Genomic DNA, 17408 nt, shown 5'->3' with positions numbered 1-17408 from the left:
TTGCTTGAATTTGTCTCATAGTCCAGTATATGGTCAATCTTGGTAATATTTCCTATTTCCTGTAGCTCTTGGATCCGATGTCTGTAATGGTGCTCACGTGATGGTTGTTTCGAGTGTATATTTACCATAGTGACTGCTCTGTTGACTCACTTGTCTGCTGGAGAGAGATGTTAAAGCTGACAGTAATGGTTATTCAGTTACTTCTCTTTCTCTGAAGCTGTCCTGACCTACAGACTTTATTATCGCATTTCTGATTGGTTCTAAGAACTCATGAGGACTGTTCAGCTTATAGTTGATTTTGATCATTAGTCAGGCTCCTCAAGGGTCTCTGGTTTTCACATTTTCACTTAGAGAACAGTTTGGCCCAGTGTCATGTCCTGTATTTCTTTCTGTTTTTACTTGTCTTTGGTGCCAGGATTGAACCAGGGCTCCTGCACGATAAGCATATGCTCTACTGTTGAACTGCACTCCCAGGTCCATGAGATTTACTTTTAATAATTTAATAATTGCCCTATAATATTGATAATTTAGTTGTTTCCACAATTCTTTAAATTAACAAATAAAAAATGGAAGACTTTTTTAGTTAGACATTTTAAGAGTAGAAATGGCATCTTTGAGTGGTTTTATGTTATGTATCAAACTGACCTTCAAGCAATTGCAATTATGTGCTCAAAACCTGATAAAGTAAATGTGCTAAGGATAGGGTCTTGCTCTGTAGCCCAGGCTACTCTGAAACTCGGGATATTCTGCCTCAACATCCCTAGAGCTGAGATAACAGATGTGAACCTGTGCTCTACAAGGAGGTCTTTCTTAACTGTCTAACAGTAGGATGTTACATGGTTGTAAGAATAGCTTCAGGACTGTTCATTTTGGGAGAGATTTTGTTTCTGTGAAATGTAATCTCTTCTGTTAATAAAAAGTCGGACTTCCATTATGCCATCTAAAAGAATATCAACCTTATTTAAGAAGCCAATTTATATTACCACCTTTTTCATATTAAGTGTGGTGTTTAGACATATAGCAGGCAAATTTACATTGTGGTTAAGCCTAGAGTAGATCGATTTCTGACTTTTCTGACTCTTGCTGCAAAACATTCTTTCCAGGTTCCAAAATGTTTCTGAAAAGCTGCATATGGAGTGCAAAGCAGAGATGGTAACGCCTCTGGTGACGAATCCGGGACATGTGTGCATTACAGACACCAGCCTGTATTTCCAGCCTCTCAATGGACACCCAGTACGTGGTCCTGGTCACGGGGCTATGTACAGTGCTTGCTTCTGTCTTTCAGCTTGATTTTCCAGGACCTGACATCAGAATTACTGTCTTAAGTTACTTGAGTTACTTCGCCGCACTTCTTAGGGAAGTTCAAAGTCATTTGGCAGCCCCCCTGTAGCAGTGTGGCTTCCTAATGCCCTGAGTAGTTGGTACACTCACTGAATGCAGTCCCCTCTGACCTGCGTCCAGACATTCTGAAGGACCTTGTTCCTAGTAGTGTGTAGAGAAACTCCACCCTCCTGGTTATGGTCACATCAAAGGAGACTTATTCTTCTTTTAGAAAGCACAGGGAAAGACACCAAGAAAGTGCTGTAATGAATGAGAAATTGGTCTCCCATGTGCACTTTGCCTGACACTGTCTTCCTTGAGTGGTGGTGTGAGCTTCTCACAGCCAGTGTGGGGTTGTGTAGAGATGCTACATCTGGGTCTATGGGACTCCTTCCATAGTCTAGGACTCCTCCTGTAGTGTAGGAAACCATCTTCTTGTTAAAAATAACATTAGACTTAGAACTATGCTGGGAAGTAAACAGTAACACTAACTTGTGAAGATTTATTGCTCGCGCAGTGATGGTCTTTTTTGGAGTGGGTCATGAGAGGACCAGAAGTTCTGTCCCTCTGGCCACACTATGGGCTATTGACCGGCACTTTAACTGACAGGAAGTGTTTCCTGTGGAAGAAGAGTATGCCCTGGACATTCTCCAGGCTGGTCATTGGCACTAAACTGAAGTCAGACATGGTGTTGTAGCGATTCTGTCCACTAGGTAGGTGGTGGCAGATACTGGTCAAATCCAGAAACATGGCACATGGCTGGCTGGCATGGTGTTCTCCGATATTGGCTACTATTACTATTTTTGGTCAAAAACTTGTAGAAAAAATGTCTGGCAGAACAGCTTCTGGGGACACAGTGAGCATGTATTTCTTCCCAAAGCCCTGGCCAGGCTTCTTGAATCGTGTTGGGGTCTTTAAGGCCGTTCTCAGAGCTGCAGAGCCTGGCTTTCCTGACACCTGCGATCAGTGGTGTAGAAGCTTGCCTTCTAGCTGAACACACAGTATTTTCTAATTTTGATTCTCTCTTACTATTTTTTTCCAGTTCCAGAGAATCAAAAACATTTTTTCCTTTAAAAAAGAAACAGTCTTGCCTTATATTTAATTTATGAGGTTTAAAGGTCTTGCCTTATATTGTAATTTATGAAGTTTAAAACTCTGTAATAAAGGAAATTAAAAACATAGTTCTTGAATAAATAGATGTTAGGACAAAGCAAATTCTAGATCAATACTCAGGGCTGGAGGGATGGTTTAGCAGTTAAGAGCATATGCTGCCCAGTCATCAGGACCAGAGCTAGAATCCTATCTCCTACAGAGCCCATGGTGTCCCACGCATACCTGTATATCTGTACCCTTAGCTGTGAGCCAGGTGGAGGTAGGTCCAGGGAGAGAACCTGCCCCTGCTGCAGGCCGCAGGAATATCATAAGAACTCAGCTGGTTATCACAAAGTCACTACCTGGAGGGATCAGGGAATTCCTCCAGGGGAAGCTAAATCCCAAGGAGTTTTTGGTGTTTCTTGGCTTGTTATATATCAGCTGTATTCTGTTATGAAAATCATGTGTGCCTTCATAGTTTTCCCAATTGACTTTTCCCTAGAAGGGCTAACAGTGTGGACTGATCACTCTCTGGACATACACATTCCAGGTATTCGGAGAACAGCCTCAGAAAAGGCTTTCTCTGGAATCAGATTATCTCCGTTGGCCACTTTCAAGGACTACAGGAAACACTGCCTAGGTTGACACCCAACTTTCAAAGAGTAACAGTGATAGCAGCCCACCTGCAAGTCTCCTGACTTAAATTCCACAAAGAGACACCGCCTAGGTCAGGTGGACATTAAGTAATAGCTTTACACAATTTAGCTCGGACCCTCCCTTTATATACCAGGACTTCCAGGGCACGTGGAGGACGGAGAAGAGAAAAGAGAGTGGAAGAACTAGATGGGTAAGAACTTGAGAGAACAAACTGAGATGGGGAAGAACTAGATTGAAGGGCTAGAAGAGAGGACTAGAGGAACGAGATGAAAGATGAAGAAGAGCCAGATGGGGAAGAACAAAATGAGGAAGAGCCAGATGAGAGAGAAGGAGATGGGAGAGGAGCTGATAGGGGAAAGAACTAGATAGATGAGAACCTAGAAGGGACAGAACTAGATGAAGGAATTAAGATAGAACCTAGAGGGGACAGAAGATAAATATAGAGATAAATCAGGCAAGAAAGGAGCTAGACATGAGAACAGAATAGAAGCTGTGTAGAGAGAGAACTATCACAGAATAATAAAGTGTATGAACTAAGGAGTTTCATGTATATAGATTCATTTATTTTCATCAAAGATTAATTATCAGCTGGTTGTAGATTCTTCCCGGACTCTGGGAGGGGACTACCGAGGGGCTGGACCCCCTTAGTCCTCAATATGCCCCAAAGAATAGACTTCTCTTGGCCTTCACACATGATTACACAGGTACATGTAGACCCTCACACACTGGTGCATACACACACACACACACACACACACACACACACACACACGTAGCCCCTCACATGTAGGTGCATACACACACACACGCACACGCACACGCACACACACACACACACACACGCACGTACACACAGGCAAATAAATAAGTAAATAAACAAATAAATGTTTTGAAAGAGCAAACTTCTTGAGTAGTTATTTATACTCATTCTTGAGTGCTACGCACCACACAGTAATCCTTGCAGTAACCTGAAAGATGAGGACACCATTGTCTAAGTTTACTGAGGAAGGTTAGGAAATGTATCAGAGTAAACTGTGAAACTGGGTACCATTTGTTCCAAGATCTCCTGGGTGTTCAACTGCAGCACACTGGGAAGGCAAAGGATTTGTGGCTCTTTCCTTCCCTGCTGTAAGATACAAAAGAACAACTTGTAATTGTGTTAGAATGGTGACTCTTGACACTGCCTTTGTGCTTTTTAAAGAAACCTGTGGTCCAGATAACACTCCAAGATGTCCGGCGCATTTACAAAAGGAGACACGGCCTCATGCCTCTGGTAAGTTCAGTTCACAGGTGCAGGACAGTTCCCTGTGGGGGACTGCCAGACCTGCAGTGAGGCAGCTGGTTGACAGACGGGCCTCCGCAGCAGGCCTGAAAGCCCAACAGTGCTGTATGTGAGTGTGTGGAAGCTTGACCTTGATAGAAGAATAACTCTTCTCTGGAAATAAGAGGTTCTGTTGCAGAAATATTTTTTGTTCAAAGAGCAAAAGGGCTAGAGAGTCCTTGACTTTCTCCCTCCTGAATTCCCAGAGCTCCTGGGCTAAGGCTAGAGCAGTGCTTGCAGGATGCTCCCATGTCCCTCCCACCACACAGGCTCTGCAGCCAAGTCTCAGAGTAACACTGAAATCCTTAAAAGTAATTCTTTAGTATGGAAGAGGAGTACACTAATACAGCCACAGCGGTTAATTAAGCCTCTGAGCTTAGGGAGAGAGAAATGGAGAGGATAACCATTAAAGCCCATGAGGGTTCTTGCCACCATCTCCTCGCTATGTAAACACCACCCTTACCTTGATCTCTCATATATGCACCTTAGAAATTAGATGGTTCCATGATGTTTTGGATTGACACCAATAAAATTCATTTTCTTTTGCAAATTATAACTAGCTCATTTTTGTACTTTTAATTTGTGAGATTCAAGCACTTTGCTACCTATTTTATGTCCATTTCTAATGATAGTAGACAATTACAGAAAACAGATACTATTAAAAATATTATGCTCTCAGTATAGAAGAGCAGTCAGTAAAAGTGAAGAAATTAGCATTGGTTAGACTCATGCATTTCTATCACAGCACTGTACATTACAGATAAAGCAGTTGTGAGCGCAGGAATTAACTTCCTAACTTCCCTAGGTAGTGAATGCCAATAGCCTGGACTTGAACCCAGGGCCCATCTGGGCTCTCCTTGTTGTCTTCTCCCATCTTACTTTGCCAGCACAATGCCCATGAAGCTTACAGTTTTCTTTTCTCTTGAGACTTGGCTTTACTACAGCCCAGGTGGCCCAGAGCTCATGATTTCCCACCTCAGCCTCCTGGGTGCTAAGAAAATAGGCATTCAGCTCATAGTTTCCTTTAAAATAACCATAATTGAATGGGTTATTTAATTATTAATTTGTAGTATTTCATAGTTATTTAATTTGTACAAGAAAGCTAAACATTTATGTGCTAGAAAGAAATGTGAGTTCATTGGAAATTTAATTTTAAATTTCAGAATAAAAAGCTATGTCAATAACAATATTTGGTACTAAAGAGAATAACATTGTTTGCCTGATGTATATCTCTTGTTCTCAAGATGTTTATAAGAAAACATATGAATATAGGGATATAGAACTTGAATCAATTTATAAATGTCAGCAGGCCCAAGGCTCAAGCATAGAAATGCTTAGCTGACTTTTGAGATTGTGTGATTCCAGGATGAACATGGAGCTATTTGTTTTATTCTTTCTGAATTTTCAGGGCTTGGAAGTGTTTTGCACAGAAGACGACCTATGTTCCGACATATACCTAAAGTTCTATGAGCCTCAAGACAGAGATGACCTCTATTTCTACATTGCCACGTACCTAGGTCTGCTGGTCTTGCTTCACTGTCTGTTCATGGGAAGGTAGCTCAACTTCTTAGAAGTTGGGACAGCAAATAAGAGAAGAAACAGTGCTTCGCCATAGTATTACTTGTTTTGTTCTCTGATATAATATCCTACAAAGTAGGGAAATGTTGGTAATTTCCATGCACGACATTTTGGTAATAGTTCATTTGTGTGTTTTGAAAGCTCCTGATGAATATGTTAAATGCTTCTCTATTTTAATGCCCTCCAACTTAGAGTGGGTTGCAAAGAGTCTACTCAAGTGTTTTTTTCACGTCACGATTTAATTTATGAAAACCAAAACTGCATTTTTTTTTAGGGTGGGAGAATATGTTTGTGATCACTAGTTGAGGCGGAAGGAGCAGGTGAATCCTCTGTGCTCAGCTCAGCACCCTTGGAATAGAATCTACTTTCCTTAGGAATGATTCCTCAATCCTCATGGAAAATGTGAAGTTCTCCCCCTTTATCAGAAAAATCCCCTACATTTTCATCAGTTGTGAACTTTTTGTTAAGCTATGTGACTAAATTAGATTCCTAATTTACATAATTGTCATATTACTAAAAAGGAATGATTTTTAAATGGAAGTTGAGGTTTTATTAATACATTCTAATTTGTTTCTCTCTAGTGTACAGTGAGATCATTTCTAGATAAATGTGTGGTAAAGGATATCTTTCCTTGAAATGAAATTTCCCTTTAGGGAAAGATTTCATTCCAGCAGGAATATATTTTATCCCATAGTAGCTTATAGTTATTTTTCCCCTCATTGAGCCATTACGTTAACATAGTGAATAAGCAGAGATTGGTTATGAGTTTGCTTTTGTTGTCTACGCCCAGGTTTGTTGTCTTCTCCTGACAAGGACAAGACAACAATAGAAAAGCACTGTTTTGGGGTGCTGAAGCTGCAGTCAGGGCCTCTCCCTCTGTCTGAGCTCGTTTCTAAGTTTGCTTCAGCTTTTCCAGAGGGTTCCAAGAGCGAAGACAGTTTCACTTTCGAAACCTTTCCTGGTAGCTAATTAATTTGGTAAGAAGTAAGTAAGAACACATTCAATAATACACTACATACATAGTAACAGCGCTTGAGTTAAGATGCTTGATACAGCCAGTAAAGAGTTTTTAGATTCAGAAGTGCAGAGTCTTCTAAACAAGATGATAATCCATTCATTTGGAGAACAGTTGAGTCATTCTGACTTTTCTAAAACAAGAGTTCTCACAGAGAGACCGTTTTTTCCCAGGAGGGCCTTCCTGTTTAATGGTCAGTGCCACGAAATTCCTCTTTTTCTTTGGCAATTTTGTGTTTTTCAAGTTCACAAATCATATGTAACTACTGATTAGTTGGCAGTAGTCCACCTCTTCAGAATCTGAAAACAATTAATTAAGCCCTATATGGTTTGTTCTGGCTTATAATAAAAGAGGGAAGTGTGTACAGGTGGCCATGGTCTCTAAAACTCCATCAGAACTCAGCAGACTTGATAGCACTCTGTGACTCATTGTGTGATTGCCGTCTGAGGCCCTGTGATACTTGTGTGTTCACTCCGTAGTCTTATATTGTTCAAGTTATGTAATATTTGGGAGTGGTTTGATAATAGTTCAATATATTTAATAACTTCTTTTCCTGTATCTTTGTGAAAACAAATCAAGACACTTTGAAAACACTAAAGAATCTAGCCCTGCCACATTGAGTAGCAGCTAGCCAGTCATCCTGGAAACACAGCGAGCTCCCTGACCCCTCTCCCCTCAGAACACCATGTCGCAGAACACACTGCGGAGAGCTACATGCTGCAGTGGCAGCGCGGGCACCTCTCCAACTACCAGTACCTGCTTCACCTCAACAACCTGGCCGACCGCAGCTGCAACGACCTCTCCCAGTACCCCGTGTTCCCTTGGATAATAAATGACTACTCCAGCACAGAATTAGGTGAGCACTGTTGTGCATGGGCCTGATGAGGATCTGCTTCCAAAAGGGCATATGTGTTTTATTTTATATCATATCGGATTATAGGAACAAATTAGAACTCATTTCTCACTAAAGATTGCCAGTTTCCATTTCACAATACTGGACAGATGTTGTATAAATAGTGTTTTATGTATATTTACCACTTCTTTGAAGGTTATGCATAGGAAATGTGTGCATAATTTTAATTCAGTCTTCCCATTATTATGGGTAAGTGCCAAGTTCTGAAACATTTAAATTTCTCACTGAAAATTCCAAGATAGTTTATTTTAGATTCACATTGAAATTTTGAATACCCAAAAAAAAAAAAAATCAAACATCCACTAATCATAGTAGGAAATGGAAGTCATCCATGATCACATTATGAGAGGGAACAGTACTGCTCAGACTTTTGTATTGTTACTGGGACAGAATACCCAAGTAAACCAAACGATAGGTGGAAAGATTGATGTTAGCCCATGGTTTCCAGGGGTTCAGTGCATCATGGAAAGGACAGTAAGCAGAGCCAGGAAACATGGTAGCCAGGAAACATGATAGCCAGGAAGCAAGGTAGCCAGGAAGCAGAGCAGAGTAGAGCAAAGGGCTAGGACAAGATACAGCCTGGAAGACATGCCCTAGTGACATTCCTCCTCCATTTTTCACTGCTTCCTAATACTGACATCATATTATAAACCAACTGAAGGATCAATTCATTCAAGAGCCCTCCTCATCTGATTGTCTCAGGAAATGCCGTGAAGACACACCCAAAAACTTCTTGCTAATTTAGACATTTCTCAGTCCACTCAAGTTGACACTCAAGACCATCACAACATTTTCATTTTTAGGGCATCAATACTTCTTTCTTGTTCCCTTAAATAATGTTTCTAAAATTTGATAATATTGTAATTTTATATCATAATACTTTTAAATTATATATTGTGATCAAATAGTTTTTTGACAGTTCAGTGAGTTGATCCTTTGTCATTGAAAGTTATAACAAATTGTCTAGGGATATAAGAATGTATTTCTTTGATAATTTTCAAATCCTTGGTTTTTAAGTTTTGTTAATGTAGCTGGGCCATGGTGGCACACTCCTTTAATCCCAGAACTCAGGAAGCAGAGGCAGGTGGATCTCTGTGAATTCGATCTCTGTGAAGCATGCTGGTCTACAGAATGAGTTCCAGGACAGCCAGGGCTACCCAGAAAAACTCTGTCTCCAAAAAAAACCAAAAAATAATTTCTTTTGCTAATGTCACAAAAGAATATTCACTGTAGTTCAGACATACAAAGTAAACCTTAGTGGCAGAATATGGGTTAAAAATTTGTTTTTGTAGTTTTACTTGGAATTGGGCTTCCTTTGTTTTTTTATTAGAAAGTACTTTAAAATGACATTTACTTATTTATTTGTATGTGTGTGAGGGTTTGGGTGTGTGGCTGCACGTATGCCAAGGCAGACCCATGGAGGTCAGACAACCTATGGGAGTCTGTTCTCTCCTTCCACCAAGTGGATCCCAAGGGTTGAACTCAGATTGTCAGCCTCCATGGCAGGTGTCTTTACCCACAGATCCATCTGGCCTGCTACAGCAAGTCTTTGTTTGAACAGTCTTTATTTGGAATACCTTACACTACAGATGTCACTTTTAAGTGGATGTGGGTTTTTTCTTCCTTTTTTGGCACCTATATAAATAACGTAGGTGCTTACTACTTGTGTACTTACCTCGGTGTTTAAAACTGCTTTGTAGAAACACGTGTGAACTTGGCTCATTCCAGGAGAGTAAAGGTGTAATGTCACTGTGTTGGTGTTTACAGACTTGTCAAATCCTGGAACCTTCCGAGATCTGAGTAAGCCCGTGGGAGCCCTCAATCAGGAACGGCTGGAGCGGCTGCTGGTATGTGCTGGACTCCTGGCTTCTAAGCAGCACACGAGTCGTGGCCTGTGCTTACTCAGTAACTGAACCCAGTCCCCAGACTTCGATGCTCAGGGTCAGGATGTCCTCAGCCCTTTCCTGCCCTGACTGGCGGCTCACCGTTTCTGTGTGTTTGTCTTTGTCTTTAATTGGGGAAGTAGAAGGATGGCCTGCTCGAATTATTTTCATGAAGATATTCTTTGATAAAGTGCAGAAGAGGTGCCTACAATTCGTTCCGTTTTGGGGATGTCGGCACCTTCCGTACTGCAAGCCTGGAAAATGAGAGCGCACAGCAGGAAGGGGTGCTGCTAGTCAGACGCGCTTTCCGCTGGCCCCTGCTGTCCTGAGGGTTGACGCCTGGAGTCAGTTACTGTTTGTTCTTACGTTGTAGACTCGATACCAGGAAATGCCCGAGCCAAAGTTCATGTATGGGAGTCACTACTCTTCCCCAGGCTATGTGCTCTTTTACCTCGTTAGGATCGGTAAGGCTCTAGCATCATCCACTGTTTCACTTGGATTCCCAGATAGTTCTACAGTCTGATTTAACCTTGTTTTCCCCCCCCATCTAGCACCAGAGTATATGCTGTGTCTACAGAATGGAAGATTTGATAATGCAGATAGAATGTTCAACAGGTTTGATAAAACATCTCACCATTTTGAACACTTTCTGATTATATATGTACAGTATGCTTGTTTTAAAATACTAGATATAAACAAAAATACAAAGAAATGTAAAGCCTAACCAGGCCTGAAGGCATATACTTTTAACCCCAACACTCAAGCGACAGAGGCAGGCAGATCTTTGTGAGTTCTAGGCCAGTCTGGTCTTTATAGAGTTCCAGGACAGCCAGGACTATATAGTGAGACTGTTTCTCAAAAATAAGTCATTTTTTTTTCAAGCTTTCATAGTGTATGTAAATATAGGGAAACATGTTTTTTATTATGTTTAATTTATTTTATGTGGATGAGTATGTGTCCGCTTATGTGTATGTGTACCATATGCATGCCCTACCTACAGGAGCCAGGAGATGACCCGGAACTGGAGTCACAAAGAGAGCTGTGATCCACCATGTGGGAGCTGGGAATCCATCCCAGGTCCACTGAGCCATCTCTCCAGCCCTAGAAACAGATTTTTGTCTGTTTTGTTTCAAAACAGGGTTTCTCTGTCTAACCCATGCTGTCCTGGAACTCATTCTGTAGACCAGGCTGGCCTTGAACTCTGAGATCCGCCTGCCTCTGCTATCCAAGTGCTGAGATTAAAGGCATGAGTCACCACACCCGGCTTAGGCCCAGTTTTTTAAATACAGAGTTTTCTCCTGTCCTGTGTAGCCTGAGCAGGTTTTTTTTTCCATACTATGAAGAATATTTTGAAACAATGGCTTTAAAAATTTATTGTGTCATGTTTTAGAATATACCACAATTTACTTAAACTGTTATTCTCTATTGGGCAATTAGATTTGTCCAGCCAAATTTTATTCTTCTTAATAATTCTACTATGGTGAAAGCATTAAAATTAGCTTACATATTTGCATGATTAACATTTCCTTCCCAGAATACAAAAAGGAAGCAAAGTCCCCTTGTGTCCCACCACACGTTTTTAGTCTGATCTTTTCCGGAGCCACAGAGCAGTTGCTCAAATGATGTGCACCTTCCATGGAGCACTGTGCATGTGGTGGTGTGGGATGATGTGGTGTGCACCTTCCATGGAGCACTGTGCATGTGGTGGTGTGGGATGATGTGGTGTGCACCTTCCATGGGGCACTGTGCATGTGGTGGTGTGGGATGGTGTGGTGTGCACCTTCCATGGGGCAGTGTGCATGTGGTGGTGTGGGATGATGTGGTGTGCACCTTCCATGGGGCACTGTGCATGTGGTGGTATGGGATGGTGTGGTGTGCACCTTCCATGGGGCAGTGTGCATGTGGTGGTGTGGGATGGTGTGTGCACCTTCCATGCGGCAGTGTGCATGTGGTGGTGTGGGATGGTGTGATGTGCACCTTCCATGGGGCAGTGTGCATGTGGTGGTGTGGGATGGTGTGTTGTGCACCTTCCATGGGGCACTGTGCATGTGGTGGTGTGGGATGGTGTGGTGTGCACCTTCCATGCAGCACTGTGCATGTGGTGGTGTGGGATGGTGTGGTGTGCACCTTCCATGGGGCAGTGTGCATGTGGTGGTGTGGGATGGTGTGGTGTGCACCTTCCATGCAGCACTGTGCATGTGGTGGTGTGGGCTTGCTTCACTCTCCTGTGATTTCTAGTGAAGTTCCACCAGCCCCCGGGCCACACTTTTCTTTTTGGTCAAGGGGCCTCACATGCATGTTAAAAGCTGTGTCGGTGAGAAAGCTGGGGTGCCAGAGTCTGGAACAGCAGGTGTTAGTGGGAGGATGCAGAGGAAAGCCGCTGTTGCTGTCATAGCTCAGGTTGATCATGAGCACATCACTCTTTTTCATATCTAGTATTGCAGAAACCTGGAAAAACTGTTTGGATGGTGCAACAGATTTTAAAGAGGTAAGCAGTTCAGGAAGATGGCAATCCACAGGGCTTTGGTTTCTAAATGCTTTAAAAACATGTTGCTACCCCTCCCCCAACTTGCAGTTGATTCCAGAATTTTATGATGAAGACGTCAGCTTTTTAGTCAATAGTCTGAAGTTGGATCTTGGAAAGAGACAAGGAGGGCAGATGGTTGACGATGTGGAGCTTCCAGCATGGGCCTCAAGTAAGTTCCTCCTGAGGCGTGACAGCATAGCATGTTGCATGCTTTCTTGAGTAGTAGAGTTGTGATGTCATTCATTGTATTGTATTCTTGTGGCTTTTAAGAATAGCTACTTAATTGAACCTCTCTATCCCAATCAGAAGTATGCTGAGTCTACATTGTAAAGACATCAGTATGTGTTTGACAGACCTAAATGTTATAAAAATGCTTCCTGCCACTTTTTCAGAAAAAAAAAATATGTAAGATAAAGAATAAAACTCATTAGAAATATGTGTGTCTTTAAAGGAAAAAAAATAGATGCATGTATCTCTTTTCTCCTAGAAGTTTTAAGCACAAATGGATAGGTACAAGAAATGAAAGAAAATACAATAGAGATGGCATAAAATTCTGATGAAGTCTACCCTGATAGGTCCCCAAGACTTTCTCCAGAAGAACAAGGATGCCTTGGAAAGCACTTATGTGTCTGAGCACCTCCACGAGTGGATTGACCTGATATTTGGCTATAAGCAAAAAGGAAGTGAAGCTGTAGCGGCCCATAATGGTATGTGACATTTGCTGATGTTTCACTTAGTGTGTGATGAGAAAGCAGACATGCAGACAAACAAGCTGGAGACCCAGTGCTCTGGCCGAAGACGGGGGACATGAGCTCAGGGCCAGTCTAGGCTACATGTCTAGACTCTACAAACCAAACAAAAACCTCTGTAATAGAGCAGTAACTTCAATGCCTGCAAAGGCCCAAATGTTGCTTTTAATTAAGCATGAAGAAGATGGCAGCTGTCCACCTCTTCAGCCTCAGTGCTTATCTGCCTCAAGTGTCTCTGATTCTCTCTGTCAGTAGCAAGGAACTTGAGCTGAAATCCAGAAGTGACTCCCGTGAAGTACAGTCACACCAGTGCTGTGACTAATGCTTCCCTAAAGGAGAAAGAAATAACCAAGGAAAACACCCAGATAACAGCACATTACATCTGCCAGTTACATTTTTGTTCACCAAAAGATAATAATACAAGATAATATTTACTGTTTGAATATTAATGTTTCACAAATGAAAATGAATTTCTTTGAATACAGCTTTGAATTGTGCAGAATCTGGACAGGATATTTATGACTAAATGTATGTTTTTTCATTAGTGTTTATATCTCTCCTTCAGTATTTCATCCCCTGACCTATGAAGGTGGTGTAGACTTGAACAGGTATGTATATGTCTACAAGGTGTTTCTGCTTCAATTTAAAACACTTCTATCTGAATTATTAATGCACTTATTTGAGCAGTTAAGATACAGAAATTTTGAAATGATTTATATCTTGCTTTCAACATTGTTAGTTGCTTAGACACAGAAAATGGGGGCCAGAGAGACAGTTCAGTAGTTAAGGGCTCTAGCTGCTCTTCAGAAGGACTTGAGTTCAATTCCTAGCACCTGGGTGGGGTAGCTCATTGCTACCTGGAACTCCAGTGCTGAGGAATCTAATGCCTGCTTCTGGCCGCCTCAGCCACCCATACAGGTGTAGCATTCACCACCACCACCTGGCAATATTAATCTCAGCACTCAAGAGGCAGAAGCGGGTGGATCTCTGAGTTTGAAGGTAGCCTGATACAGAGTGAGTTCCAGGACAGCCAGGCTACACAGAGAAACCTGTCTCAAAACAAAACAGACGGAACAAAGAAAAAAATATTATGTAAAGGTGTACAAAGAGGTTTAGTCCTAACCCGTGTTGGCTTTTTATCTGAGGTTCTGTCTCCCTGTTGACCTGCACTCTTTGAAGTTCGTGCTTTAGGACTTGAAGCTGGTGGTTTACTGTGTCTTTTGTCTTTCTTCCTAAAGCATTGAGGATCCCGATGAGAAAGTAGCCATGCTGACCCAAATTTTGGAATTTGGGCAGACACCAAAACAGTTGTTTGTGACACCACATCCTCGAAGGATCACCCCCAAGTCTAAAAGTGTGTCCCAGGCCTCCAGCTATAATGCTTCTATGACAGATTCTCCAGGTAAGTCCTGTGACCAGTAGTGTAAGGTAGGGGCCTTTGTTTGTCTTTCTGAAGATTCTGAAGCAGAGATGAAACATGAACTGCTGAGTTGCTTAAAGATGTTTGCATCTGTAGGAGGCTTTGGGCTACTTCGGTGGCAGGGCTAGTATGTGCAGGGCTTTGGGCTCTGCCCAAGCACCACAAAACAAACTTATTTCTCCTACCTCTGTCTTTGTTGAAGGTTGTTTGTAACTATCGACTTTGAGGAAAGGTCATTTCCTGAGGCAGTGATTGTCCTGGCTCCTTCCAACGCTGTGCTTTTGAAGTTTGCACTCAGTGCTTTGCAGCAACTGTCAGACATGTTCCCAGTCACCTACTCTACACTTTTCCAGAAAAGACTTGGCCTTGACTCTACCAAACCCCCATACAGAGCTTGAATTCAGTTCAGACTGCTTCGCTTCTTAACTTTGTTCTTTTTTATTTAATTTTCTTAATGTGGCAAATGTGTGTAGAGTATCTCTTCCATCCAGGCCATGCTGGCTACTATGATGAACTTTCAGATCACGCACCTTCATCAATGTAACTGTGTTTTGTATGTCATAGAGCTTCACATGAGGAGCCATGTGACAACACAGCATCTCATCAATAAAATGTCTCCTTTTCTTCAGTTTTGTCTCATGACACCCAGGCATGCTGAGCCTCTCAGGGAGGCTGCAGGAGTAGCAAAGCCCACTTTCCTACATTTTCCTGTGAAGGCTTGACCTAGGGGCTGCTTAAATTACTACTTGAAGACATGCAGGTTTAAGTCAGAAATGCTGTCTTCATCCCTTAATCACCAGCCATAACCACCATCATGACCGTTTTAACCAGGGTAATCAACCCAGGTTTTCTTCAGGCAGAAGTGAGAGCATCACTTCTGCCCAGAAACCCTTTGAGGGACCAGAAGCCTTATTTTATTTCTTGTTTTCTTTATCCCTCTCAAAATCACCATAAAGCTTCAGTGTTCTAGGCAACTGTCAGGTTTTACAAAGGAAAGGGTTGAGAAGGAAATGGCCACTCAGACTTCTATTTCCCGTGATGCCTAAGCGACTAGTCAGATCAGGACTTTGCAAACACTAGGAAGCCTGGAAACTTCAGTGAAACTTTCTATGTCTAATTTGTTCTTGGCTAACATTGGGCCATATGACGAATACCTTTGAAAGCATATTTTGGTGGGCGACTTGTTTTCTTGGTTCCTTAATTTGAATAGGACACAGGGTGAGTCTGGTGCAGCTGCCTTTCTGTGGTTCCTGACTCGCTCAGCACTAGTTTTGTGTAGTTTCTCCAGGGGAGGAGTCATTTGAAGACCTGACCGAGGAAAGCAGGAGTCTGGCCTGGAACAACATCACTAAGTTGCAGCTACACGAGCAGTACAAACTCCACAAAGAGTAAGCGTGCCTCGTTCCTCGTCTGTCTGGGTGTTGGGGGTGAACTGTAGAAGCCAAGTGAAAGGATGATAAATGGCACTGGTGGCGGCACTGGTTACCCCGTGGAAAGGTCATGGTCACTACAGAACCCAGTGTTAGTTTTCAGAGATTTATTAGGAGAAAAAAAGGAGTGGGGGAGGGGAAAGAGGAGAGCCAGGCCTGGAGAGAGAGAAAAGATGGGGGAGAGAGGGAGCAGAGCAGAGCAGAGAGAGAGCAAAGAGAGCATGGGGTCTGCATCTGGCTTTTAAGGCGCAGATTGTGTGACCACGCCAGTATGTAGTCGCCAGCACCTGCTGGTGACATAAGATGCAAGGCCCCAAACTGTACATGTGCAGTAATGTAGCTGGAGTGAGGGCAGAACCCTTCCCAAGTCAGATGGGAAGTGTCCATTCAGTGCTGCTGCAAAATGTCTACAGTGGGTTCTGATGCGAAGCCAGTGTGGCAAAGGGAAACTTGGCAGGAAATCGTTAGTTTTGGACCCCATGCTCTTCCATACTGCCATTTCTGCCATATGCTGTTCTAGAACAGTGGTTCTCAACCTTCCTAATGCTGTGACTCTCTAATACGGTTCCTCATGTTATGGTGATCCCCAACCATAAAATTATTTTGTTGCTACTTCATAACTGTAATTTTGCTACTGTCATGAATAGTAATGTAAATATCTGATATACATGATATCTGATATGTGGCCCATATTTGACCCCAAAGGGGTTGCAACACACAGGTTCTAGGATGAGATTGGGCTGGCAGACAGCCTGGAGTTTTGTACCTCTAAACTATATATACCACCCCTCAAATCTTAAAAATTGGGAAATTATGGGACAAGTGTGTCTGTCACCAAGCTTTGAATTTACTGATAGTGTAGGAGAAAGTACATCTTAAAAAAAAAAAAAAAAAAAAAAAAACGGGGCTAACAAGGTAGCTCACTGGATAAAGCCCTTTTCCTGCAAGTGTTAGGGTGGAATTGAGATCCCCAGAACCTGTGTAGAAGCTGGGCAGGTACAGTGGAGGCCATCTGTAATCCCAGAACTCAGGAGAGAGACAGAGGATCCCTGGGCAAGATCGCTAGCAGATATTCAGTGAGAGACCTTGCCTTAGTAAAGTGCACAGAGAGCCATCACGGAAGACATCCACATACACAGACACCCATACAGACATGTGCTCCCACGGACATGCAAATGTGAATATACATGCATACCACACACATATTCACATGCAAAAATTATAACAAATGTGGGTGGGTGAGTGAATGGATATATGGATGAATGGGACAGTTAATAAAGATCTTTCATAAGGTAATGATAACACATGGGTAGAGAAAGAGAGGCACCATAAGGTAATGAAGTCAAATGTGGTAAGAGGAAAAGGGGATGTACAGGAGAGAGGGAAGGAGAGAAACAGAAAAACATATCCATTGTAAAATCTGCATTTTTTTTTTTTTAAGACACCTGTAACTTCAAGGAGCTTGGGTTTGTGAATGAAAGCCTTCTGTGTATATCTCTCAGA

The 17408-nt window shown here is 42.3% G+C and overlaps 1 protein-coding gene across 1 annotated transcript in view; it reads left to right on the top strand.

Moving 5' to 3' along the window:
• The window catches only part of Nsmaf (neutral sphingomyelinase activation associated factor), a 60421-nt gene that overhangs the window by 28598 nt on the left and 14415 nt on the right, over positions 1 to 17408 (top strand). Inside the window, exons 10-22 of the mRNA XM_059253826.1 lie at positions 1104 to 1233; positions 4271 to 4342; positions 5799 to 5907; positions 7663 to 7839; positions 9664 to 9743; positions 10153 to 10243; positions 10331 to 10394; positions 12216 to 12267; positions 12355 to 12475; positions 12882 to 13013; positions 13621 to 13663; positions 14294 to 14457; positions 15755 to 15863. Coding sequence (XP_059109809.1) covers positions 1104 to 1233; positions 4271 to 4342; positions 5799 to 5907; positions 7663 to 7839; positions 9664 to 9743; positions 10153 to 10243; positions 10331 to 10394; positions 12216 to 12267; positions 12355 to 12475; positions 12882 to 13013; positions 13621 to 13663; positions 14294 to 14457; positions 15755 to 15863 — 1344 coding nt within the window. The remainder of the gene's footprint in view (positions 1 to 1103; positions 1234 to 4270; positions 4343 to 5798; positions 5908 to 7662; positions 7840 to 9663; positions 9744 to 10152; positions 10244 to 10330; positions 10395 to 12215; positions 12268 to 12354; positions 12476 to 12881; positions 13014 to 13620; positions 13664 to 14293; positions 14458 to 15754; positions 15864 to 17408) is intronic.

Source organism: Peromyscus eremicus, chromosome 2 (assembly GCF_949786415.1).
Source record: "Peromyscus eremicus chromosome 2, PerEre_H2_v1, whole genome shotgun sequence".
Taxonomy (NCBI): Eukaryota; Metazoa; Chordata; class Mammalia; order Rodentia; family Cricetidae; genus Peromyscus; species Peromyscus eremicus.
The sequence above is the reverse complement of the archived record's forward strand: the minus strand, read 5'-3'. Positions and strand labels throughout refer to the sequence as shown.